At 36.6% G+C, this 26,468-nt stretch overlaps 1 protein-coding gene and 1 long non-coding RNA gene across 3 annotated transcripts in view; one reads left to right on the plus strand and one right to left on the minus strand.

Moving 5' to 3' along the window:
• The window catches only part of THADA (THADA armadillo repeat containing), a 327,437-nt gene that overhangs the window by 214,660 nt on the left and 86,309 nt on the right, over positions 1–26,468 (minus strand). Inside the window, 2 exon segments of the mRNA NM_001109959.1 lie at positions 12,802–12,893; positions 24,972–25,094. Coding sequence (NP_001103429.1) covers positions 12,802–12,893; positions 24,972–25,094 — 215 coding nt within the window.
• Positions 941–8,073, plus strand: LOC102151475. 2 transcript variants are annotated; one of them, XR_005365809.1, is made up of 3 exons: positions 941–1,258; positions 3,695–3,790; positions 5,514–6,418. It is a non-coding gene; the product is annotated as an uncharacterized LOC102151475 (long non-coding RNA). The 2 variants fall into 2 exon arrangements; XR_005365808.1 differs by lacking the exon at positions 5,514–6,418 and adding an exon at positions 7,899–8,073 and having other exon boundaries at positions 945–1,258.

The raw sequence follows: 26,468 nt of genomic DNA on the forward strand, positions 1-26,468 counted from the left end.
GTATGGGCTTTAGACCAGAGGCAGCAGTGAGCTAGTGAAAATTCCTGAGTAGGAAGGTGAAATGGGAAACTGTTTTTCAAGAAGATCAGTTTACCGAGCAATCTGAAAACACACAAATAGAATCTAAAGACTAGTTATACTGTAATAGCCAGAAATTACACCAGGTGAGATAACCTTACATATTAAAACACTTTGTAAATAAAAGTACTCAGCACACCATTACTAATAATATATATATTAAAAAAAACAAACAAACCCTAGGAGGGGGAAATTAAATATTTAATAATAAGAGAAATACTAAGTAAATCATGGTTTGTCCATTAAAGGAATGCTACTTTGATTGATATTACACATGAAACCCTGAAAAATGATTACATTTTATTTTGGTGAGGGGCAGGAGCAGGAAGAGATTTCTAGAGACAGAAACCTCCACAGAAAATGCCATGGATCCCATGGAATTCAATTTTCATGGGTGAGCCAAACGGTTTGGCAGTGCACAGCAGAACAATTCTGAAGGCAATTAGGGCTGAAAACAAGCAAGTATTTAAGAATGGTATGTCCATCTGTGGAAAGGCCACAACTGATAAATGATCATATGCCAACTGAAATACATTCTTCCCAAGGCATAAATCTATTTACTTCCCCACTGAAACATTATACTTTCACAATGATAAAAAACTGAAGCCTCTATTAGTCAATATTTGTAACTAATCAAAACGAGAGCACACACACCACCCCGAGAAATTCTCCTTTATTGCCCTAACATGTTGAAGCTAATGGAAAAGTTGGTTTACTGAAAGCATAAAGGAAAAAAGAGATGATGACTTGTGCTATGTGTCTGGGGAAAACTGGATACTCACCACTTTTATTTTAGAAGTCAGTGACACTGTTTTTTTAGCACACAGAATCTGATTTCTGAATATAGACAGAGGAGGCAGACCGCCAATACTGCTTTAATGTTTAATGTGAGGATCTGAATCACTGATTGTCCTATAGATAGGACAAAAGAAGGTAGTAAGATAAAGAAGTGATCAGGTGAGCTGTTCCTGCCTGAACGGCAGAAGAACTGAGAAGGGGAGGGCAGTGGCATTTATAGGGGCCACCTGTTTGAAGAGGGTGAGGAAGAGCCCGCAGAGGTGCAATCACACAGCAGCATGAAAGTGAAGAGGCACAGGAGTGGGGCAGGCAGGCAGCCTCCTCCCCCGGGGAGACGAAGGGAGTTAAGAGAGTACTGAAGGCTTTCCACCTTGCAGTACAGGTGAGTCTTATCTCTTCAACTGTTCTTCAGATATTTAGATCACATTTTATAAATGTCTGTATTCCTCTCAGTACTCAGAGTCTTGAACCTAAGTAAGCATTTTTGTTGAAATAGTGATTAAGGGAAAAAAAGATCGGGTCACCTAAACAGGCCACCAGTTATGGCCAGAACCAATGGCTGAGGAGGAGTTTGCACGGGGTCAAAGAGAGAATCAAGTGGGTTAAGGGGAGGAAGTGTGTAACTGACCATTTATATGTATCTAGATCAGTTGTCCATAGCTTGAGTGATCACAGAGATAAACATGAGAAAGAGATGTACTCAGAGCGATGGATGGCTCTAGAATTGTGTTTATAGGGTAGAACACTTTAGATCTCCAAGATTCAGCAAATGAATCACACCTAATGGTCCTCATCAAACATAGCCAGTCTGACTCCATCTTCTGTCCAGCCCAAAGGTTTGCCGTGACCCAGACAGCCTCATGGTCCACTCCTACAAAAGGCTGTTTGTACAGAACAAAACAGTAACAATTTGAAGGAGAGAAAAGAAAGAAACTTGGCAGATAGAGAAAGTGAGACTGTTCAAAACAAATGGCCTAATTTGATTTCAGAGGCCAAAAAAGTACATCAAAATATGACACTGGGTTTAAATGAAATAGGGATTTTTGGTTAATAAATGAAAATAATTAAGTACCAATTCCAATAAATTTAGAAAGATCATCTGACTTCATAGGATTTGGCGACACAATAACATCAATGTTGTAATATAGAGGTCAAATTCCAAAATGAATTCAAGTTCCTAATAAAAAACAGTGTTAGCATTCTGTCAGCTTGTTAGAGATTAGTCATGAACCAGGGAGACATTTCACATCGCAGAGTAGCATTTTTCTGACTTAGAAGTTAATTGTATTTTATTTGGAACCTCTATTTTAATACTCTACAAAACTTTTTTCATGTGTAAAGGCATATACTTTGTTCTTGAGTAAAATTTTTATAATGCAAGCTTCCTTACAGTAATGAATTATATATAACCATATAGCCAGACACACTCGTACTACTTCATATCTTTTTTAAAATTACATGAAGGAATTGCATAAGGAAAAAAAAATCACATTTTCCTATTAGGCTAAAATACTACATATACTACTTATCTTCCTATTAAGCCGTTGTTCTTAATGAAAACATTTTCAAAGCTTTCGAAATAGCCTAGAAGAACGTAGCAGCAGACTTCATTAGTTGCCTACTAAAAATTCATTCCCCCATCCCATCCTTCCTTTTAACAGTATTTGAGTTTGGTTTGGTATATACCCTTCTCTGAGTATGCTGAATATGCTCTGATATGCTTCAGGGAAGATTGGCACCAACCCCAGACCCAACTGGAGAATCCTGATTAGTCTAAGATAATTATGGTGTATTCATTTCCCTTGTCAGGGATAAGTTGGGGCATGCTAAAATGTTAATTCTGGCCAAAAAGATGCAAAGGGAAGTCTGCAGGGTGTGGGATTGAGAGCATGGGAACATACAGGAGGTGGTGTTGTCACTTTTAAAAAGAGAGGTGCAAGGCCACTGGATATTGTGCCTAGACACTGTTGCATCTAGATGTGATAGCTGGAACTGCAGCTATCATGCAACCATGAAGGAAGCTTGCCTGCGGCCAATGTCATTACATCAAGGATGACACAGCAGAAAAATGAAAAAACCCGGGTCTTTGATGGTGTTATCAACCTAGAATGAATCAATTCCCCCTCAAAACTTCTTGGTTATATATGAGATAATAACATCTCCTTATTCTTTAAATTTTGATTTTGGTTTTCTGTTACTTGCAGTCAAAAGCATTCTAACTGCTACAAGTCTGAAGTATTTCAAGTCTCTGTTTAAATTATAACAAATGGCTATTATTTGGGAGATGAACTACAACAACAGAATATGCTGCTTAATTTACTAGCTAGACATATAGTTTAAAGATAGAAAACTCAGCTACATGAGTAGATCCTAAAGCCTTACCTATTTTACTTCAAAGCTGGTTACTCTTCTGTTCCCCTCTCCCTAACTACCCACTCTACACACACACACACACACACACACACACACACACACACACACAGAGGTACATACATCATATGCTAATGGCTTGGAATTGACCTCATCCTCATACTAATGATCTGGGAAAACGGACATCTTCTGACAAAACAGTAGAAGAGTCTAACATAGAATATAAAGTTTTCCCAAAGAGGCACTTTAAATATCCTAAGATTAGAAACAGTCTAAGATTATGAAATTTTCATTGATTCATATTTATTATCTACTATATGTTAGGATGCCATTTTGAATTTTTATCTGAAAATCTGGAATAATTTATAGTATATTTAACTGCAAGTAAATGTACGTTTTTCTGTTCCTACTGAGGTATATCTGAAATATCTTCCTTTCTCACAAATAGTGCTGCTCCTGATGATCGGAACCATGCCTTCCACCTGCCTTGATCAGTTTTCCGAAAGTAGTCACTCCTAAAGTATATCTGATGGAACACAAGACGGTAATAAATGTTCTTTAAAAGAGAGAGAGGGGTGCCTGGGTGGCTCAGTGGGTTAAGTGTTTCACTCTTGGTTTTGGTTTACCTTATGATCTCAGGGTCATGAGATCAAGCCCTTAACTGGGTTCCAAGCTCAGTGCAGAGTCACTTGAGATTTTCCCTCTCTTTCTGCCTCTCCTCACTCCTCTCTCAAATCAATCAATCAATCAATCAATCTTTTAAAAAAGAGAAAGAAAAAGAGAGTTTGCCAAGGTCAAATAATTTGGGAGAACTACTGCATGTTATATCCCAATTTTGAAGATTCACAAAATATATTATAGTATATGAACTGTCCTGAGAAGTCCTGTCATAAAGAGATTTTTAATTAACTCAATGTTTCTGAAACTTGCTTGACTCTAGATTTTTTTTCCACTAAATATCTTTCAGTATCTGAGGAAATTAGTAATCTTTAACATATGACACATTCCCTTCTAATACAGCCACTACTCAATTTAGAAATAACAAAAAGAACAAATACTAAAATAACCACATCAACTAGAACTATGCCTTAACAATCTACAGAGACTAGTAGTTATTCTTAAGTAACTTTCTTTCATATTCTCCAATTCCATCTGCCAGGGACACAGAATGTAATTTCTTCTCAAATGATTCCAAAAACAATGCTTTTATTATATAGCAATACTACATTACAAAAACTTCTAAATGATTCCTAATGTCATGTACGATTCAAACTAGCCTCCCTGACATATCTGTTTTACTCACCGGGATAGCCCCAGAACCTCGGAATAGTGATTACAGCAAAGTAGGTGGTCAATGAATCATTGCTCGAAGAATGAATGAAAGAATGGATGAATATCTCCATCACATCCTCCTCTCCACCTGTCTAAATCTTGCCCATCCCTTTTTTTTTTTTAAGATTTTATTTATTTATTCATGAGAGATACAGAGAGAGAGAGAGAGGCAGAGACACAGGCAGAAGGAGAAGCAGGCTCCATGCAGGAAGCCCAATGTGGGACTTGATCCTGGGACTCCAGGATCACACCTGGGCTGAAGGCAGAAGCTCAACGGCTGAGCTACACAGGCATCCCTTGCCCATCCTTTCAGGTGTAGATTAAGCCCTAACTCCTGTATGGAGCCTGGCCTCGTCCCCTTCTGATCCCCTATCCCCTGACAGTACTAGAGAGTTTGATACTCATTTTTCCTAAATTAGTTCACATGTTGGTCTTCTCTCTCAGTAAATGATGAACTCCTTGAAATCCGAGACTATGTTATAAACTACTTTTGTATGTATTAGAATGCCAAGGTAGAACAATAAATATTCAATGAAAAAATTTTATTCAGGGCAGCCCGGGTGGCTCAGCGGTTTAGCGCCGCCTTCAGCCCAGGGCATGATCCTGGAGACCTGGGATCGAGTCCCACGTCGGGCTCCCTGCTTGGAGCCTGCTTCTCCTTCTGCCTGTCTCTGCCTCTCTCTGTGTGTCTCTCATGAATAAATAAATTAAAAAAAAATTTATTCATTACATTTCATTAAAAAATCAGTGTGTAACAAGAATAACTGGAAATTCTTGGAATTTCTAAACCTATACGTTACTAAAATCAGTAGTTATAAGGACCAAGTTCTATGGTGTATTCATATCCAATTTCTAAAGAAACTATTCCCTCTGACTTTAACCTCTTTGACTTCATTTTCTCATTTGGAAAATAGCTCTGTGGTATTTCTCTACAGGTATTGAATGAGCAACAAATACTGCTTGTAAACCCCCTGATAAAGGAAGACTTTATCTCATAGTCCTGGAAGCAATCCTGACGTCTTAAATTATGTAATCCTGGTATTACATTATATTAGTCTGGTTCATATAAAATGTAAGCTACAAAAATACCAAAGCTAAGAAAAAATATTTACTCATGCTTTTACTAAGATGCAGAGAGAGGATGCATGCATTGCCAAAATTCCATAGAACATGCTCAAACTAAAGCAACAATGCCTTAGTTATTAAAGAAGGCAATGGCCTGAAGCAGTACTTAGGAACAAAGATTACTTGGTCCATGCAAGAGTCAATATTTAAGAACACAATGACTAATTCCCACTTCAAGTTCATGAACATATTTCTTTTTAAGAGCTTCTTTTTGGTTAAAATTTTTATTTGTGGTTTCCCTACTTATGATCCATGAACCTAAGAATGAACAAAAACTTGAAACATGAAACTCTCCAGTAGGCCAAAGTGTCAGTATAGACTTAATTCTGATTTTAAAGACTTCTCAACAAGGGTTACACGAAACTTGTACTTTACTTCTCAGTCTCCAAAAATACTCATTTATCAACTCGGCCTAAAGAACCAGACTGAATGTTCTTGAACAACCGTGGAAAATGCATGAATGACACCTCCAGACCATATCAAAACACTTGGGCTCTTAATTTAATTTCAAATTACTTGAATCCCAACTAGTATTATTGTTGCCAATAGAAACTCCATTTATAAATAATCAGCTTTTTTTTTTTTTAATGTTCTAGTTGAGCTTACCCTGAGCTAAAAGTAATCATTAAATTCATTTCCAGCACTACCTGTGTGACCCTTCAGCAAACTGCTCAATTTTCCACACCTCAATTTTCACCTTAGGTTCTCTCAAAGATAAAAACTAGCAACAGTTCTTATTATCGCTTTTTAAAGATTTTACTTATTTGAGAAAGAGAGAGATCATGGGTGGAGTGGGGAGGAGGGGCATAGAGGCAGAGGGAGAAGCTGACTCCACATGGAGCAGGGAGCTCAACTTGGAGCTTAATCCCAGAACCCTGGGATCACATCCTGAGCCAAAGGCAGACACTTAACTGATTGAGCCATCCAGGCTCCTCTCATTTTTGTTAAAGATACGAATGAAAAATATAAGCGCGGACTTGAAAAACATTAGGTTAAATCAAGAAGACATCAATCATACCATAGACAAGGATTATCACAAAACTCCCAAATCCTCTCCCTACAGCACCAAACTATCATCAAATACAAGAGGTGAATGTCTTACTGGCCACACCAATAATCCTATTGAGGTAATTTAATTCATCTCCTACTTGCCAACCAGAAAACTAAGATTTCTACATTCCTGACACTACAGTAGGACATTAGAAGCCTTGTGACCTGCTGCTCCCTTGGGTGTCTGCATGAAAACAGAGTGTGAAGTTCCCTAGGAAGAGAATATCCACGGGACAGAGGCTTTTGCCATCCATAGAAAGGGTCTCATAGTCACCTCAAAACAAACTTCTCCATTGGCCCCCTTCCCACCTTTCCTCCTAAAAACAACAGACCACATAGAAGATGTGAGATTCTTGCTCTACATTGAGACCCTAGGGGACGTGGCTCATTTCCCATAGTTTGACAACATAAAACCTACAGTCAGACTCTAAAAAGCTGATTCACTGCTCATGAGGGGCTACGTGTATTGGTGTGTAAATCGGCATGCATTCTACAAATGGACTTGATTTGTGTTCTAGTTCTGCCACTTTCTGGCTGTATGACCTGGGGCAAATAATTAATCTGCTAATCTTAGTTTACTTCTCTGAGAAATTAGGATGACTATCCACTCTGCAGGGGTACAATAGAGGCAAAATTAGACACCCATCAACGGTCTGGCGAGGCCAACCACACAAACAAGCACGGAAGCTATGCTAACCCCTTTCCTTCTGCATCCGTGGAACAGAGACTGCAAGCATAGCAGATAACCGCAGATATTCTTCATGAGACTGTCAGGTTCCCCAGTGCCAAGGGCACGTCTGATTCATCTTTGGATCTCAGTGACCAGCAGAGGGCCTGGCCCAGAGTAAACACATAATAAGTGCTTTTTAAATGGAGAAAATGAGAATCCTTTGGGTTGGAGGATGTTACGATTATCCTGGCCACAGTCAAAGAAAAATTTGATTTTCAGTTTGGCCAAACGGGTGCTTGCTACAAACTATTCTATAGTTCAAAGCAAATAGGCTATTCTGAATTCTAATAATTACATTCTCTAAAATATGAAAACCCAAATGCCCTACAGCTCTCAATTTTAGTTTTGAGAATCCAATTATTCCCTAAACAATGGAGTGGGTAACCACAGAAACTTGTGGAATCTCTTTTCCTAGAAAACATGAAGAACAGGAGAGAAGCCAGTCTGTCTGGAAACTGCCTCAAATTCTATCTATAAGCAAAGGCTGGATCAGATCAGATGCTAAGAGGATCCTTTAAGACCTACACAACTACGATGTTAAGAGAAATAAACTAAAATAATTCTCTGTAGTTTACACCCAGAAAAGTAAAATAAATACAATTCAACATCTCCTAACGTAGTCATCAGAAATAATTTTACTTGACCTAGTGGTGCTTTTATAAACATATTTTTCTGAAATTGTGCTAAACCATCCCAAGCTATCAATTTAAATATGAGCTTTCTCTAATAAGACAGAATAGAGGTTATTATAACTTAACAACACAAAAACCAAGATTATTATCCTATTGTTCCATTTTTCAATCTACCTGTTTCCATGTAGCCCAAATCTACTCATTTCCAAGGCTTTTTAAGAAACACTATTTCCCCCAAACATCCCATGCAGCTTTCCCATTAATGATTTTCTAGTGCATCTGTTGATCATGTCACACTGTGCAGCTGCTTACTACAAACGGTCTTCTACTTGTATCTTTTGCAAATAATAATTTTTGTTCCCCTAACAAAACATAAGCTCCTTGAGCAAGGTCCAAGTGTACTCCCCTATTGTGTCAATGAGTTCATGACAAAGGCTTACAAATTTTCATTGGCTGATTAATTGATTTACAATGAACAGAGAGGGGCGCCTGGGTGGCTCAGTTGGTTAAGTGTCTGACTCTTGAATTTGGCTCAGGTCATGAACTCAGGGTCCTGAGATCAAGTCCTGTGTGGGGCTCTGTGCTGGGCAGGAAGCCTGCTTAAAAATCTCTCTCTCCCTCTCCCCTTTCTCTCACTTGCATGCACGTGTCCATGCACTCTGTCATTCTCTCTCTCTCAAATACATAAATAAAATAAGATGATAAGATAAGTTAAGATAAGAGATCCCTGGGTGGCTCAGCGGTTTAGCGCCTGCCTTTGGCCCAGGGCATGATCCTAGGGTCCTGGGATCGAGTCCTGCATTGGGCTACCTGCATGCAGCCTGCTTCTCCCTCTGCCTGTGTCTCTGCCCCACTGCCCCCCTCTCTCTCTTTCTGTGTCTTTCATGAATAAATAAATAAATTCTTAAAAAATAAAATAAAATTGAAATAAATGAAATGAAATGAAATGAGAAAGCAAAAGCTATAGAACACTCTCTACACTGAGGACCAATATGAAGCTTTGGCAAAATCTAAATTAAAGTTTTCAGAAAAAAAAAAAAATAAAGTTTTCAGGCTGCTATATATTGACATTTGTCATTTACCTGAAACTAGAATAGTTGGAGGTTAATGCTTGTAGGGGCTAAAGAGAAAGACCTAGAGTTAACACATCGGTTTAGCTCCTGTCCTGTACGTAACAAGGAAGGGTTCAAGGGTGCCCACTCACAACACTGCTGATGGAGACCATTTTGGGAAGCCCAGCACAATCCCCAGATGACAGAGCTGTGCAAGCTCTGCTCCTATATAGGATCAAAGATTCATTCTGTCAGGCCAAGTCAACTAGGGAGTAATAAATAAAAAGGAAAGGAAATTTAGCAAATTAAAATGTTGTAACATTATTTTTTTAAAAAACCAAGTTAAACAACTTTTCTCATTCTTTACAATCCAAGAAATATATCTAGAATAAGACTAAGGAGCTCTAGAGTCCAGTCATTACCAGTGCACTCTACATACTTATAAATAGGAATGCAGAACCTCCTGCTCCCTTCTTTACATATGAAAAGGGAACTTCTTGTCTATACTACAAGGCAGGTACTGTTTTAGGAACTGGGAATAGAGCACTTTACCAAACCTACAATTTTAGTAACAATTACATAAAGCCTTAGCTTAGTATTTTACAAAAATAAGAGACCTCCAGGATTGACCAATCTCTTATCTTAGAGGAGAAAACCAAAGTCCAGAAAGGTTAACTAATTTGTCTCAGTTGATTATTGTGGCTATATGGCAACAAAGGCAGGGAATAGAAACCAGATTTCTTATCTCTCCTCTAGTAACAAAATTTACTTACTCTTTAAGCAACTATTTCTGTGTTCTAGCTACACATATGTTAATTGCCAGGTATACAAATAGGTAAGATACGGACTCTGTTCTTAAAAATTTCAGTTAACTCTAAGGTGATGGGATAAGCACCTTAATAGAGATGGTAACAGAAAAAAGCAAACTCTGTCTCTAATTGTGTAGGACTTCCAATGTTTTATTTATTTATTTTTAAAGATTATTTATCTATTTGAGAGAGAGAGGGTGAGCATGTGTACGTGCAAGGCAGGGGAGGAGCAGAGGGAGAGGGACAAGCAGACTCCATCTGTGCTGAGCTTAGAGCCTCCCATGGGACTCCAGCTCAGAACCCTGAGATCAAGACCTGAGCTGAAATCAAGAGCCGGACACTTACCCGACTGAACCAGCCAGGCACCCAACTTCCAACATTTTAAAAGAAAATAAATGGTTAATCATTTATTTTATCCCCACCATAGCCCTGAGTACAGAGTACAGATCTTATTCTTGTTACATAGATGGAGAAATTGAAGTACAAAGAGGATGAGGCAGTATATTAAGGTCATCTCTAGCAGCAGCAAAATGCCTAGAAACCAAGTCTGTTTACTCCAAGATAGACATTTTTTTCCCACTAGATGGGAAAGGCAGATGTTCTTTTTATGACCAGTTCCCTTCTGACCAAAAGCACACATTTGCAAGACGGTGTGCAGAACAATCTGTGGCTGTGAAAGTAGACTTAACTGGCCTGTGAGGTCTCATCAGCTAAGTGTAGTTATTCGATGGTTGAGTAACCAACCAACCAACAAGACATCATTATTACTAGCATTCTTAAAGTGCCCATTATGTATACACAGAATAGATGGGAAAGGTTCTGCCCTCAGGGAGTTAATATTGTAGGGAACAGGGTTATAAACATTTCAACAAAAAGTGACATAATTAAACAAACTACGACTAGAATAACCACTACAAATAATGGCTAATTTAAGACACTAAAGGTTTTGCAGAGCAAATCTAGTAGATGCTTCCAGGAAATATACTCTTTAAGAGTTAAGCAAACAGAAGCCTTGTATACATAATGATACAGACCAATCTTCAGATTATTAAAAAAAAGGCTCTTTCTTACCAAGAATGTTCATCATATTAAAAAAACTATTATTTCCTTCATTTCGCCTTTCAACTTTACTCAAAACGATTTTATGAATGGAATAATTTCTCTCTTTCTAGGAAGTTACATATTTTGTAACCTTTCCTATTTAAGAAGAATGAATTTATAATGGGGCTCCCATCAGCATGCCTTTGGCAAAAGGATTAAAGCAGGATGGTTTCATTGTGTTATTCTTTCACCCTCCTTCAGATGTAACCTACATGGAATGAATCTGATGATTTCCTCCTATACACAGTAAAATCTGTATACGCATCCAAGAATAGTCACACTATAAAAGTAAAAGGGAAAAAAGTATTTCTTAATTGTCACGTTCAGTTTTAAACATTAATTTCGCTATTAATTATCTCATATTTTATTTATGCCATTATTTATCATGGCCTTATAACATGACCAAACTGTTTTAAACCTTAACACTTTTTAGAATTATTAACAAAGAAAGCCAAGGATAAACAAATATTAGTGATTTCAAATTACTGAGAGAAACAATTTCTTTAGAAACTGGCTAAATAGTAAAAATTGTAATCATATCAAAGGAATAATGTTAGCATTATTTAAAAAAAAAATACAACTTGATTTAAAAAAAAAAAAAAAAACAACTCTGCAGTATTTCCTGAAAACACTCAAGGGATTAAAAGAAGCCAATTGCCTTCTTTTAAAATATTTGTTAAATTTCATAAGGTGATAAGCAGCAACTTAAATGGCAATTCAAAACTATCAGTAGATTTCATTAGAATTATCAACGGTGCATCATAAAATTATTTCATGACATTTTCTAATTCCTAAAACTCACTTCCATCACAAGAAAGTATTTTCCCAAGTAACAGCTCAAAATCTAAATTTAAAATGTGATAATCAGCCTTTTTAGGTAGGAGAGGAATAGTACCTTAGTTATCTATAGATCATTCAGAGACAGTACTGGGCCTCATCAGATTCTGAAGTAAAGAAAGTAATTAAACACGCAGTGACAGTGACATCTAGTGTCAGCACTTGCAAGCCACTAGATTACCATCAAATTCTCCCACATGCTGAAGAAAGAACTATTCAAAACTTGTCTTCTAAAAAAAACCCCAACTAATGGAACTTCTGCATTGTATCTAAAAATGACCCATCATCAAAGTGTTTCAATAAGTTTCCTTCCAGACATTAAAAAAAACTTTAAGAGGAAAACATCTTAAAGGAAAACCATAACACTAAAGACCTAAAAGTAAAAAAGCGTTGTTTATTCCATGTAGCCAACATCTATCTGTAACTGCTCCCCTTGGCTACAGAGTTTATGCAAAAGTAATCTGGGACACATTCTGATTAAGTATATTGTAAACATTTAAACTTCCAGATATAAAAGCAAAGATACTACACAAGCTAGTACTTGGTTAACAAACACATTAAAAAAAAAAAAAAAAGCAATTTAGGACATTTCAGGAATACCTGAGGATGCAAAGAAAAAAAAACTTCAGCTGTTGCACTGAGAAACAAGCTCGACATTTCAGCCCTTGCTACCTTGCCGTATTTTTGTTGCTTTAAAAGGTACACTTATTAAACAGTAGGTATTTTTGCCCAATAGCTTACAATTTGGCAGCCTAGATTAATTTACTATAGCATTTTAATAGTTTTATGCTCTAGATAAATCCATAAAAGTAAGCAAATTTCCAAAAATTATTTTTGGCCAGGACAATATTTTGTAAAAAGTAAAGTTAGCAATAGATGAAGCTTACCTATTTTTTTTGGAGAGTTCATCCTTTCCCCTTTTAACTCCAAATATTCTTGTGATCAAGGTACTAAAAAGAAGTGTGGATGAATTTCTCACCTAATGTAAAAATAAATGCACAATAAGGGTTAAGAAATATATATGGCATGAAACCAACATTTACCATGTTCAAACTTGACATTCAAAGTCCTTACCCAATTGGCTAATGTGGGGCTAAAGAAGATATGGTTTGTGTTCATGAAATAATTTTCAAAAACTGTACAGTAGCTGACTCAATGACTTCCTCTTACACTAAACTTTGTAACCCAACCACATGCATACAAGGGCTCTTTCCTGTACTCCTAACATTACTACCAATTGTTTTCTTTGTACTTGTATCATCAAATAACACTATTTTTAAATTTTAAAAAATTCATTTTCCTATATTATTTCTGACAAGAAATACCCCAGTAAAGAGCTCAGCTCTTTCCATTTATTTTCTGTAATTGTTTACCTATGGGAAATATTTATGATATCTAAGTTAATCCACATTAATTAATATGGCCAAGAAAATATTTAATATCCAAAGTATTGTTTATTAACACCACAATGTAGTAATTTAATAAGTTGTCTGTTATAACTGTCTGAGACAACTGGTTAATAAAAGAGGGAACGATCATTAATAAACACAAATCATTTCTTCAAAATGATAATAACAGAGATACCTATTTCCAAACCAACGTGTCAAGATGTTTTGTTGGATCATAAAAACATCTTGAATGCCACAGCATAAAGGGCTTCCTCGATTACCTTGCCAAATCAGAGCAGAGATGTATAAATACGTACTGACTTCCCTATAGGATGTAAGTCACTATGCCAGCCCCATGGAAGATACCTAGCAATAGAAGACACTTACAGCCAATACGAAACCTGTATCTTAATGAGATAGGTGTCATAATCATATGGTATGTTTAAACAACATAAGAAAAATAATTAAAAGAACCAAATGTAAGATTACAAAAGAGCCCTCTGAAACCACTGCAATAAGGGTCACAAATTCAAAGGCCCACAGGGACCAGTGAGTGACAGGGGCAGCACATGGCTGAGTCTAATGCAGTCACTATTCAGCTTCAGCTGAGCTGCATGAGGGAACATAAGCCCAGTGTTGCCAGATCTGCTTTTTCAAGAGAAGCCAAAAAACCCAGTTTTTATGTGAAATCTCACTATTTTGAAATGCTGGCAACAAAATAAAGGGGGAAAAAAAAAACCAACATCAACGAGGCCAAATAAAACACAGTTGTACGCTAGATTTGACCTATCAGCCACCGGTTTGCAACCTCTCCTCTTGAAGCCCAAGACTGACTCAATTCACACATGGTAACTCTGGAAGTGGACAATTCATACCAAAGTGGCATAATTCATACCAATATTGCTATGAAACCCTAAAATTGGACAAATTCACTTATGTTCATTCCACAGTCAACATTAATGAAGCACCTACTACCTGCCCTAATGTCCCCAAACAACAAATCAATCTGTCCTGTTACACTATCAATATGCCCTCACTCAGATCTTGATTCTCTCTCACCTGGTCTATTGACTTAGTGCCCAAAAACTCTTGGGTTTACAATGACTTGGTAAAGTCATATGAAACCTTGTCTCCTCTCAGGAATCGCACAAAGACAGAAAAACAGAAGCACAAATTCCAACTTACCCCTAAGCCAAACTTTCTAACAAAGGCTGCCAAGTGCAATCAAGCCAAAATAGGAATTCCTGGAGACGAAAGAGGATGACTGCCAAGGAACACCTTAACCAAAACTTAGAGGACTGTTTTACAAAGTGAATTGGTACCCCCAGAAAAAAAAAAAATCCCTTTGTCTGATTCAATAAACTGGAGGCAGGAGACAGTCTTTCAGTAATATTAAGATGGATCTGAGGGTTCCAACAGTACTAGCCTGATAAATTCAGTACCAAGTTCCCTTATTAGGAGCCATAATCATCATCATCGATTCCAGTAGGCGTAGCAAAACAGTGATATTCTACCATTAATTAGATACAATTTTTTTTTAAATTAGATACAATTTTAAGAAAAATAAAGTTTTCCCTTATCAGCTCTTTGGTTACCCCGTTAATTGATTACTAAAGAATCATTTCCATAAATTTACCAGTTTGCAGAATAATGAGTTCATGACATAGCAACCCCCAAGGGCCAACAAATAATGATTTTTTTTAAAGATTTTATTTATTTATTCATGAGAGAAAGAGGCAGAGACATAAGCAGAGAGAGAAGCAGGCTCCATGCAGGGAGCCCAGTGTGGGACTCCATCCCGGGTCTCCAGGATCACACCCTGGGCTGAAGGTGGCGCTAAACCACTGGGCCACCCGGGCTGCCCCCAAATAATGATTTTTAAGGCATTGAAAAGATAATTTTCCTTTTATTGAGATAAAATTCACATACCATAAAATTCACCATATTAAAGGGTACTATTCAGTGGTTTTTTATTACATTCATAATGTAGTATTTTCATCACTCCAAAATGAAACGCTATACACATTACCAGTCATTACGCATCTGCCCACACCAGGCCAAGCACTAATCTACTTTCATTTCTATCGACTTGCCTATTTGGACATCTCATATTTGTGGGATCATGCAGTAGGCAGCCTTTTCATCTGGCTTCTTTCACTTAGCTATTCTCATGGTTCACCCATGCTATAGCATGTTTCAGTATGACATTCTTTTTCATGGTCAAATATGCCATTGCATGGATATACCACATTTTAAAAATCCACTCATCATCTGATGGACATCTGGGTTATTTCCATTTGGGGCTAGTATGGATAACTATGCTATGAACACTCCTATACAAGTTTTTGTGTGAACATGTTTTCATTTCTTTTGGATACATAGGTACAAATAGTACTGCTGGGTCATATAGTAATGATAGAGTAGGCAGTCAGACAAGAGTTAAAGGCAATGGCAGTGATAAATACGTGATGTATTAGAAGCCTGGGGCATAGCATCCTGACTTCGTGGCTTTTAACATCCTGGCCTTATGGCTTCCAATGCCCCAGGGCTGACAGACCAGGAGCCACGGGCGCAGAATATGCACTCTCCTTTCCAATCTCTGCCCCCAAGGTATAGCTTCATTATAATATATTTACATTGTGGTTTCTTCAACCTACCCCTAACTCATCCCCATAGCAGAAGATGGCCATGACAGTTCCATCAAGAGTATCTTAGATGACTGGAAACAACCTCAGTCAGAGACTGCTCTAGCTATGACCTACAACATATGCAAACATAAAAAGAAAAGATACCCTTAACTCCTGTACAGTGGCCACTTTTGGGCCTGCCCACTCTCCCACCTTGAGAGTATAATGTCCTTAATAAGCTGCTTTGTGCTTGCTACTTTCCTTCTGGCTGTCTTGATTTGAGTGCGGATCCTCACGTAAATCGTTCATGGGAAATCCAAGAAACAAAACCTTCATTCACACAATGCAGATGTCCCCACTGGTAACAGTAGCTGTACATCAACCTTTTGAGGACCTGCCACAGTGGTGGTATCATTTTACATTTGTGCCAGCAATGTATGAGGGTTCTGATTTCACCAAGTCTCCAAATGCTCCCCAATAATTGTTACCATCCATCTTTTTGATTTGAACTATTCTAAATGGTTGTGAAATGGTATCTCATTGTGATTTTGATGTGCGTTTCCCTACTGAGTAATGATTTGAATATTTTTGTTTCCCTACTGTGTAATGATGTTGAGTATTTTTTCATGTGCTTATTGTACATTTACATATCTTTTCTGGATAAATTTCAAGTTCTTCGCCTATTTTTTAACCAGGTTGTCATAATTTTTCTCACAGAGTTTTAAGAGTTTTTTTTTCTTAAAGATGTTATTTATTTATTCATGAGAGACATAGATACATGTATACATATATGTATATATATGTATATATGTGTATATATATGTGTGTATATATATATATATATAGAGAGAGAGAGAGAGAGAGAGAGAGAGAAACAGAGGGAGAAGCAGGCTCCACACAGGGAGCCCGATGTAGGACTCGATCCTGGGACTCCAGGATCACACCCTGGGCTGAAGGCAGGTGCCAAACCACTGAGCCACCCAAGGATCCCCTTAAGAGTTCTTTATATATTCTGGGGCACTAGGGGGGCTCATTTGGTTGGGTATCCAACTCTTGATCTTGATCAGGTACTGATCTCAGCATCCTGAGTTCAAGCCCCATGATAGGCTCCATGCTGGGTATGGATCCTACTTTAAAAAAAGTCCTTTATATATTTTATATATTAACCAAATATCAGATATATGTTTTACAAATATTTTATCCATTCTGTCTTTTGTGTTTTCATTTTCTTGATGTATTCTTTGAAACATAAACATTTTAAATTTTTATCAAGTCTAATTTATCATTTTTCTTTTGCTGCTTGTGCTTTAGGTGTCATATCTTAGAAACTGTTACCTAACCCAAGGTTACAAAGATTGGCAGTTAATATTTTCTTCTAAAAGTCTTACCATTTTAGCTTTTTACATTTAGGAGTTTGACTCATTTTGAGTTAATTTTTTAATATGGCATAAGATAAGAAGGAAATTCATTCTTTTTCATGTGTATATCCAATTGCCCCAGTATCATTTGCTGAACAGACTATTCTTTCCCTCACTGAATTATCTTTTTTTACTAAATGTTAGGTTTTATTTCTAGACACTTAATTCTATTCCATTGATTTATAAATGTCTATCCTTATGCCAATATCATGCTATCTTGATTACTGTCACCTTTGTCATAAGTTTTGAAATTTGAGCATGTGAGTCCTCTTTTTTTCTCAAGATTGTTTTGGCTAGTCTGAGTCCCTTGCTTTTCATCTGAATTTTACAATCACTTTGTCATTTTCTGCAAAAAATTCAGATGAGATTTAAATAGAGACTACATTGAAATCTGTAGATCAATTTGGGGAGTATTGCTATCCAATACATGAACATGAAATATCTTTCCACTTATTTGAGCCTTCAATTTCTTTCAAAAATGTTCTGTAATTTTCAGTGTACAAGTCTTCACATTTCTTTTGTTAAATGTATTTAACAAAATACAAGTATTTTATTCCCTTTGATGGTATTATTAATGTGTGTGTGTGTTTATTCCTCAGGACTTTCGATACAGAAGACTATCACTGAAAAATAGATAAGTTTTGCATCTCCCTTTCCAATTTGGCTGATTTTTTTTTTAAGATTTTATTTATTTAGTCATGAGAGACACAGAGAGAGACAGAGACACAGGCAGAGGGAGAAGGGAGAAGCAGGCTCCCTGCAAGGAGCCTGATGTGGGACTTGATCCCAGATCCCGGAATCATGTCCTGGGCCAAAGGCAGACGCTCAACCACTGAGCTACCCAGACATCCCAATTTGGCTGATTTTTATTTCTTATTCTTGCCTAATTGCCCTACCTACAACTTTTAGTACAATATTGAATAGATATGGTTAAGAGTTGATATCCTTGTCCTATTTCTGATCTTATGAGGAAAACTTTCAGTCTTTCACTATGGAGTATGTTATTAGCTACAGGTTTTCCATTGGTACCCTTTGTCAGGTTGAAAAAGTCCCCTTCCATTCCTAGTTAATTGTTATTTATAACATGAAATGGTGTTTGGATTTCTGCACCTGTTTAGATGATCATGTGGTTTCATCCTTCACTATTCCTATGGTACATTATATTGATTTTCATATGTTGAAATATAAACTATATTTTTAAATGTGTAGAAGTTATATAGCATAACATTAGAAACATTAATGTAAATACAGAGGAAATAACTAGCATGGAAGACACTACTTGTTACTTAAGATAGAAGAGCATCCCCGTTTTTTCGTGCAGGAGTATAAATGCTTCCAGGACATCTGGTTAAGGTACTCCCTTTTTTTTTTTTTTTAAGGTACTCCTTTTTATTTTCATCCATATTTTCTGTCCCAATCCACTACAAAGCTAATTAAAGAAGGAAATTATGTAGAAGTACAATTGAGAGAGAGGTTAAGACTGGCTGACAAACTGCATTACCAACTCCTAAATCATTCATAGTAGATGCTAATATGAATCTTTGATATCATATCAATGTAGGTAATGAAAAAGGTACTAATCAGTACTAATATACTTTGAAAAACTCTTCATAGTAACAACAATGAAAACATGTCCTGTTTGGGAAGGATGGATCAAGGAGAATACAAGTAAAAAGGAGAGACAATAGAAAAAAGTAGTAGTAAAAAATGGAGAGAATAGAATGGCTGCCAAATAACTTCAGCTATAATCAATCCTTATCATAAGAAAAATACCAGAAAACCGTCCTGTTTTCTTACTTCTTTCTCCATCAAGCCCCCAACATATGGTTGATAAGGACCTGATATTCAGCTACAAATTAACAATTACTATCAATTCTTCCTTTCTTTTCACTAAGTACATAACATTTTCTTTCCTTTCAAGCATGAAAAAGCTAACCATATAGACTTGTATAAAATATGGAAGGATTTGATAAAGGAAAAGAAAATTAGGTTTCACAAAGCAATATGTGTGTGTGTAGAAGTGTGTATGCTTGTGTGTATGTATATGTGCACATAACACATTTTTCTTACATATATATGGCTTTTCTAACATAAATGCTCCCTTGACAAATAGTTTTAAAATATAAATGCAAGGATGCCTGGGTGGCTTAGCGATTGGCTCAGCGGTTGGACTGCCTTCAGGCTCAGGTCATGATCCTGGGATCCGGGATTAAGTCCTACATCGGGCTCCTGTGAAAAGCCTGCTTCTCCCTCTGCCTATGTCTCTGCCTCTCTCTATATATCTCTTGTGAATAAATAGATAAATCTTTGAAAAAATTAAAATAAAATAAAATAAATAAAAATGCAGACAGAAACTATCATGTGCAATCACTATGTGGTACAGTCATTTATACATCATACACCTTTACCCTTAACAGATGGTCACATCCCTAAGAATGGGATCTGCATGTAATATATTTTGTCTAGTGTACATGGTGCCAGTTTATAATAGAAAAAAATACTTTCTGAAAAAATTAAATGGGATTTGGATTTTAATTTGCCTTTCATCACTTCTTAGCCATGTGACCATGAAAAAGACACTTAAAAATTTAGGTCATAAATCCCTCATCTGTAATCCAGTAAAGCTGTACTGAGATTTCTGGGCCTAAGATTAAGGGGAGGGCCAGCCAAGTCTGGAGTTCGTGGTAATCTCGTTCCAAAATAGTGAGGCAAAGAGAGAGACAGAGCTTCAATACACCACCTATGCGTGATTTCTTTTTTAAAGTACCTTTCCAAAAAAAAAAAAAATAAAGTACCTTTCCTGTGAGTAAAGCTCCATGCCAAGGCATGTAACGTAATGAGTAGAGAGCATGGCTAGGTTTAAGTACCACACAGCCTTCCACCTGGAACCCTTGTAGCAAACTCACAACTACCAGAGACTCTGAACATGCTCATACCAACAGAGCACAGAGTATATACATGGCAGTGCCACTGGAAATATCTGAAAGGCTCCTTTTCCTCCTCTGAAACCCACTGCATATTGCAGACCAGAGCTGGCCTGAGGGAAACAACTAACGATATACCAGATAGAACTATAAGACCAGTGTGGGTCTTAGTACGATGCTACAATGGTACACTCAGTGGAGTTTCTAGGCAAGCTGGGAAGATGAGTTACCTGCCCTGCAATGAGGATGCAGGGAAAGATCAGGTTTTCCAGTCACTGAACAAAAAAAAGGGACTGCCCAGAAATGTCTCAGTTTCTATACATGCACCTGTAAGTTACTCTTACCTAAATTTTTTTTTAATTTTTTTTTTTTTTATGATAGTCACACACAGAGAGAGAGAGAGAGAGGCAGAGACATAGGCAGAGGGAGAAGCAGGCTCCATGCACCGGGAGCCCGACGTGGGATTCGATCCCGGGTCTCCAGGATCGCACCCTGGGCCAAAGGCAGGCGCTAAACCGCTGCGCCACCCAGGGATCCCCCTCTTACCTAAATTTTTAATAAAGATTTTATTTATTTGAGAGACAGCATGAGCAGCGGAAGTGGTATGGTGGGTGGCAGGAGGTGGAGAGAGGCAGAGGGAGAGGGAGAAGAGGCTCCCTGCCCAGAAGGCTGACTCTAGGAATCCAAGGATCATGACTTGAGCCCAAGGTAGACACTTAACCAACTGAGTCACCCAGGCTCTTTAACTTGACTAGCTTCATCTCTAAAATACATGTCAAAAATCATCACCTGTCACCATTTTTACTAATATTTTTCCATTCTGAGCCATCAGAACTATTACAATAGCTTCCTGATTAGTTTTCCTCCTTCCCTCTTGCCACCTTTCAACTGAGTCTTTTTAACTACATCAATCAGATTCCAGCACTCTCCTACTGAGAAGCTCTCTCATAAAGGTGGGAGCAGTGGGAGCCACAGTTCCAAAGCCCAGGTCTGTCCCAACTAAATCTATGGAGGCTGTGACTCATCCAGCCATTTTCAGACTCAGACGAGACGCTACCACAGGGCATGGGAACTGCCTTCTCTTGCAGCTGCCCGAGGGTTGTGCCAGCACCTGTCTGAGTTGTGCTAATGCCCCAAGTGTTAACCTTTGACCAGTAAGAGGGGAGATGGGACTGTTCCAAGAGGTGGCAGTTTCACATGGCCTGCCCAGAAGATCTATCACGAGACCAGACAACTAGCTCAGTCTTCCTGCAAGTTCAAGGCCTGCTCAGTAATACTTTTCCTCTTTCCTTGTCTCACCTACTTTTTCCTTCATTCTTGCTGCTTTGAGTTTGTACCATTCAATAAAACCTTAGCACCTAGATTATACTTCCAGCTCTGTTTCCTAAGGAAAAGAACCCAAACCCTACAAGGTAGGTAAAATGCACCTTCTTTGTATTCCTACAACACCAAAAACTTTCCCCATTAATAGCACAGATTCTGGAGTCAGACAGATAATAGTTGTGTGTCCTTACACAAAGTTATTTTGCCTCTCTGAGCCTCGTCTTCCTTATCTGTAAATGGAGATTATAGTAATAGAATTGACTTTGCAAAGCTGTCCTGAGCATTAACAGATATTATCAAGGTAAATGATGCCAGGTACAGAAAATTCTCAACAGGACAGCCATTATTATGTTTATGTCTTATTTATTCTTGTATTTCTAGTGTTTAATATATCATCTGCCACACAGTAGGTGTGCCTAATGCCTAATATGTTTACAATACCTTTCCCTTATATTTTAAAAATGTCCAACAAGTGGCAAAGATCAAAAAATCTGTTGGTCTTAATACAAAAGACTGAGGAATCTGTAAAAATAAAATTATATACGAATGCTTGTTGGAAAATGTCCCTTTACTGCAAAATTTACATTAAGTTAATTTTACTTGTGTTTTGTTATTTTTTTTCCTCTCCACCAAGAGAAAACAGTTAAGTCAGAAGTACAGATGTAGTGATCTTTAGGCACAAAATACATTCCTGAGAAGATACACACAAATTACATTTCTATAAGTTAAAACACATTTCACCTGCATTCAGGAAAAATCAATTCTTTAAATGACCTCAACAGAGAATCCTGTAGTAACCTGCTTTAAACTGTTGTAAATTTTAATAGTTTTAAAATGAAGCCCTCTTCACATTCATTGGTTATGTTTATTTATAGTTTTGGAATATATTAAAGTTTTTATAAGAAAAAATGTAACAATCAATATATTAAAGTCATAGATTGATCATTAGGGCTATGGTGTTGACTTCCTCTAGTACAGCTGAGGAAATAACCAGAACCAAAAAGATTCCTTCATAACCAGGGTTAGTAAGGAAGATTCCCAAAAATAAAACTACACATGAGCACATACACATATTTACACAGTTTTTTGTGGATATATGTGTGTATCTGAGTACTACAAACATATAAAACCCACATTTAAAAAAAGGCAGAAAATTAATAATGACTATATATGTATGGTAGTTAAACAGGTAACTTTCACTTTTCTTTTAATGCTTTTCTTTATTTTCAAAACTTCTCTGGTACATGTGTTACTGTTTTAAAGGTCCCCAAAAAAAGATTTTTAAAAAAATGAGCCACTCATTTTTGATACTTTCAGTTTTATTAAAAGGTTGGAAAAGTCACCAGGTTTCATTCTCTGAAAGATTTCTTTGTTCATCTTGAATTTATGACTTAAAGAAAACAATATTGATATTTCTGGCAATCAGTTTTACGATCTCTAGTTTTCCGGATGGTCAAGCCACATTCCTACCTCTATGACTCTACTAAAGGTACACAGGTATTGCTCTCTGCTTCCTGAAAATGCAAAAGGTAAACACTGTGTCCTTGGGAGTAGTTAGGCAATGCTCCTAGACAGGATTTTAGACATTTGTCTTTCTTACAGGAAGACGCCCAATTTTCCAGGCAGAAGTTGGCAACCTTGAGGATTCCTCTTCACATTAGCAGTCTGACTCCTAATATACTATACTATGACATACTGACTCTCAGAGGCTATGCCTATACTTTGCCTATACTACGATATACTGACTCTCAGAGGCTTATCTTATAGTTATAAAATGGTTTGTGTGGATCACTGACCGGAACACCTGCCTTTCTAGCAAATTCTCCATTTTGCAAGTAACATATTAAGGTCTAAGGTCTAGCTTCTTTCCTCTTCTCCCTTTGACAGTCTTTTTTTTTTTTTTTTTTTTTTTAAGCCACATGTCAAGTACTCACAAACCACAGGTTAGTCTCCTTTATTCTGGAAGGAAGACAATAAAATCATGGTATTTCTCCTAAGAGTTATGAAAGTTGACCTTCTTAAACCCAACAGCTACTATCCTGGGTATTGTCCCCTATCTTTAGAGTTCTGAGTCCAAAACAGTGATCATATTGCAAAACAAAACAAAACAAAACAAAACAAAACAACAAACAAAAAAGTGACTCAATATTTAACCTCTTCCATTTTAATACTTTGTGTTTGTTTGTTTGTTTCTAACCCTTTAATAGAGTATATTTACAACACTTGAACTCAACACAGATACCCAGAGCCCACAGCATCCAAAGGAAAAACTCATTAAGATACTAAGAGTTGTTCTACTTCTAGCTCAACATCATTAGCCACCAGGGAAATATAAATCAAAACCAGAATGAGATAGCATTTCACACCCATTAGGTTGGCTATTATCAAAAAACAACAACAACAACAACAACAAAACAGAACAGAAAATAGTAAGTGTTGGCAAGGGTGTAAAGAAAATAGAACTCTTGTATGTTGCTGATGGAAGTATAAAATGGTACTGCCACTGTGGAATACAGTTTGGCTGTTTCTCAAAAAGTTAAACACAGAATTATCATATGATATACACAAAAGAATTAGAATCAGAAACTTAGTACTTATACACCAATGTTTGTTGTAGCATATTCACAATAGCCAAAAAGAAAGAATCTAAATGTCTATCAACAAATGAATGCATAAACAAAATGTCACATATATGCACAATGGAACATCATTCAGCCTTAAAAAGGAATGAAATTACGACACACACTATGTTAAAAACACTATTCTAGGTGAAACAATCCAGATACAAAAGGACAAACATTCTATGATTTCACTTATATGAGGTACTTAACAATAGGCAAATTCACAGAGCCTGGAAAGTAGAAGAGAGGTTACTAGGGAAAGGGGGAAGAGGGAGAAGAGAAACTGTTCAATAGATACAGAGCTCCTGTTTAGGATGATGCAAATGCTCTAAAAAACAAAGGGAATGACTGCACAACACTGCAAATGTACTTTATGCCACTGAACTGTACATTTTAAAATGGTACATTTTGAAAAAGAAACAAATGACAGTTTAAACAAAAATAACCATGTAGTATAGGTCTGTAACACACGTAAAAGTGGAATGTGTAATAAATGCACAAAGATTAGGAGAAGAGAAATCGAAGTATTATATTGTTAGGTTCTTATAAAGTCTTAAACTTCAATTGAAGTGATAAATACCACTTAAGGGTTGACTGTGAGGCTAAAGATACATGCTAAAATCCCTAATGCAATCACTTAAATAGGAAAACAAAGAGTTATGGCTAAAAACCCAAGAAAGGAGATAAAAAGTAGTTTATTAAAACCTACTTAGAACTATAATTAGGTGAATGAAAATAAATGGCAAAAGCACTTACTGCCCAGACTGGTGATGTAAAGCCTAGAATTGCAGCCTTAGCTCCATCAGCAACATACGGAATAATATTTTCTCCCAGACGTGTATCTCTGAACAAGGCTCTAAGAATATTTAAAGCATGAACCTAGAATAAAAATCTGAAAATTAGTTTTGCGTTGAAGACCATGGTAATTCTAGATCTGTACATATCCAATAATTTAACCTCAAAATTAAAAAAAAATTACTGAATTACAAGAATAGGTAATCCACAGAAAAAATAGCACATTTTTAAAAAGATTTATTTATTTATTCATGAGAGACACACAGAGAGAGAGAGAGGGAGAGACACAAGCAGAGGGAGAAGCAGGCTCCCTCTGGGGAGCCCTCTGGGGGACTTGATCCTGGATCCCAGTGTCATGCCCTGAGCCAAAGGCATCTGCTCAACTGCTGAGCCATCCAGGCATTCCTAAAATAGCATATTTTAATAAAACAACTATTATCTGATAAATCAATTTTTTAAAAGTAAGATTTGAACAATGCAATAAAAAAAAAGCTTGGTCCAATGGACATATGCAAAATCCTGTACCTAACAAATAGACACAATGTGCTGTTTTCAAGTACACATTAAACATCTATTTTTTAAAATGACTTAAATCTATCTACAAATAAAATCTCAACAAATACCACATAATTAAAATCTTACAGATTATGCTCTAATTATACTATAATTAAATTAGAAACTGATTTCTTTAAATACCATTAAAACTGACACTTTTAAAATACACTGGTCAAAGGAAAAAAATTGTTTATATTTAGAGGTGAATAACAACCAAGATGCTACACATGAACATTTGTAAGTAGAACTTAAAAGAAATGCATATCCTACATGTTTCTATTTTTTAAAAAGACTAAAAATAAATATGCTAAGTATCCAATTAAGATGATAAACAATAAATTCAAAACAGAGAGAAAATTTAAAAGAGCAGAAAATTTGAAAAAAGCAACAACATAAGCAAGATCATTAACAAAACCCAAAGCTGATATTTTAAAATAAAAACAAACCTCTGACTAACCAAGAAGAAAGAAGAAAATAAGCAGTATCATGGGAATACCAAATGACATGACTACAGATATACCAGAGAATAAAGCAAAACTACTATAATACTACCCTAAATCAGTTTGAAGAATTAAGTCAAAATGAAAAATTTCCCAGAAAACAGAATTTATCAAAGCAAATTCAAGGAGAAATTTAAAAATTAGATAGAGGCTATCATTACATAAAGGAAATCAATAGATAAAAATCCTACCCAGACACCAAAAACAGAAAAACAAACCCAACCTATTAATTACCAAAAAAACCAGACCCATGTCATTTTATGTATAAGTTCTGCCATAATTCAAAGAATACATAATCCCAATTCATATAAACTACTAGAAGAAAAGACTCCCAAATTTATTTTATCAGTCCAAAAATAAAGTAAGGACAACCACTTTGGGAAAACGGTAATATCTACTAAAA

Source organism: Canis lupus, chromosome 10 (genome assembly GCF_011100685.1).
Source record: "Canis lupus familiaris isolate Mischka breed German Shepherd chromosome 10, alternate assembly UU_Cfam_GSD_1.0, whole genome shotgun sequence".
NCBI classification, from domain to species: Eukaryota; Metazoa; Chordata; class Mammalia; order Carnivora; family Canidae; genus Canis; species Canis lupus.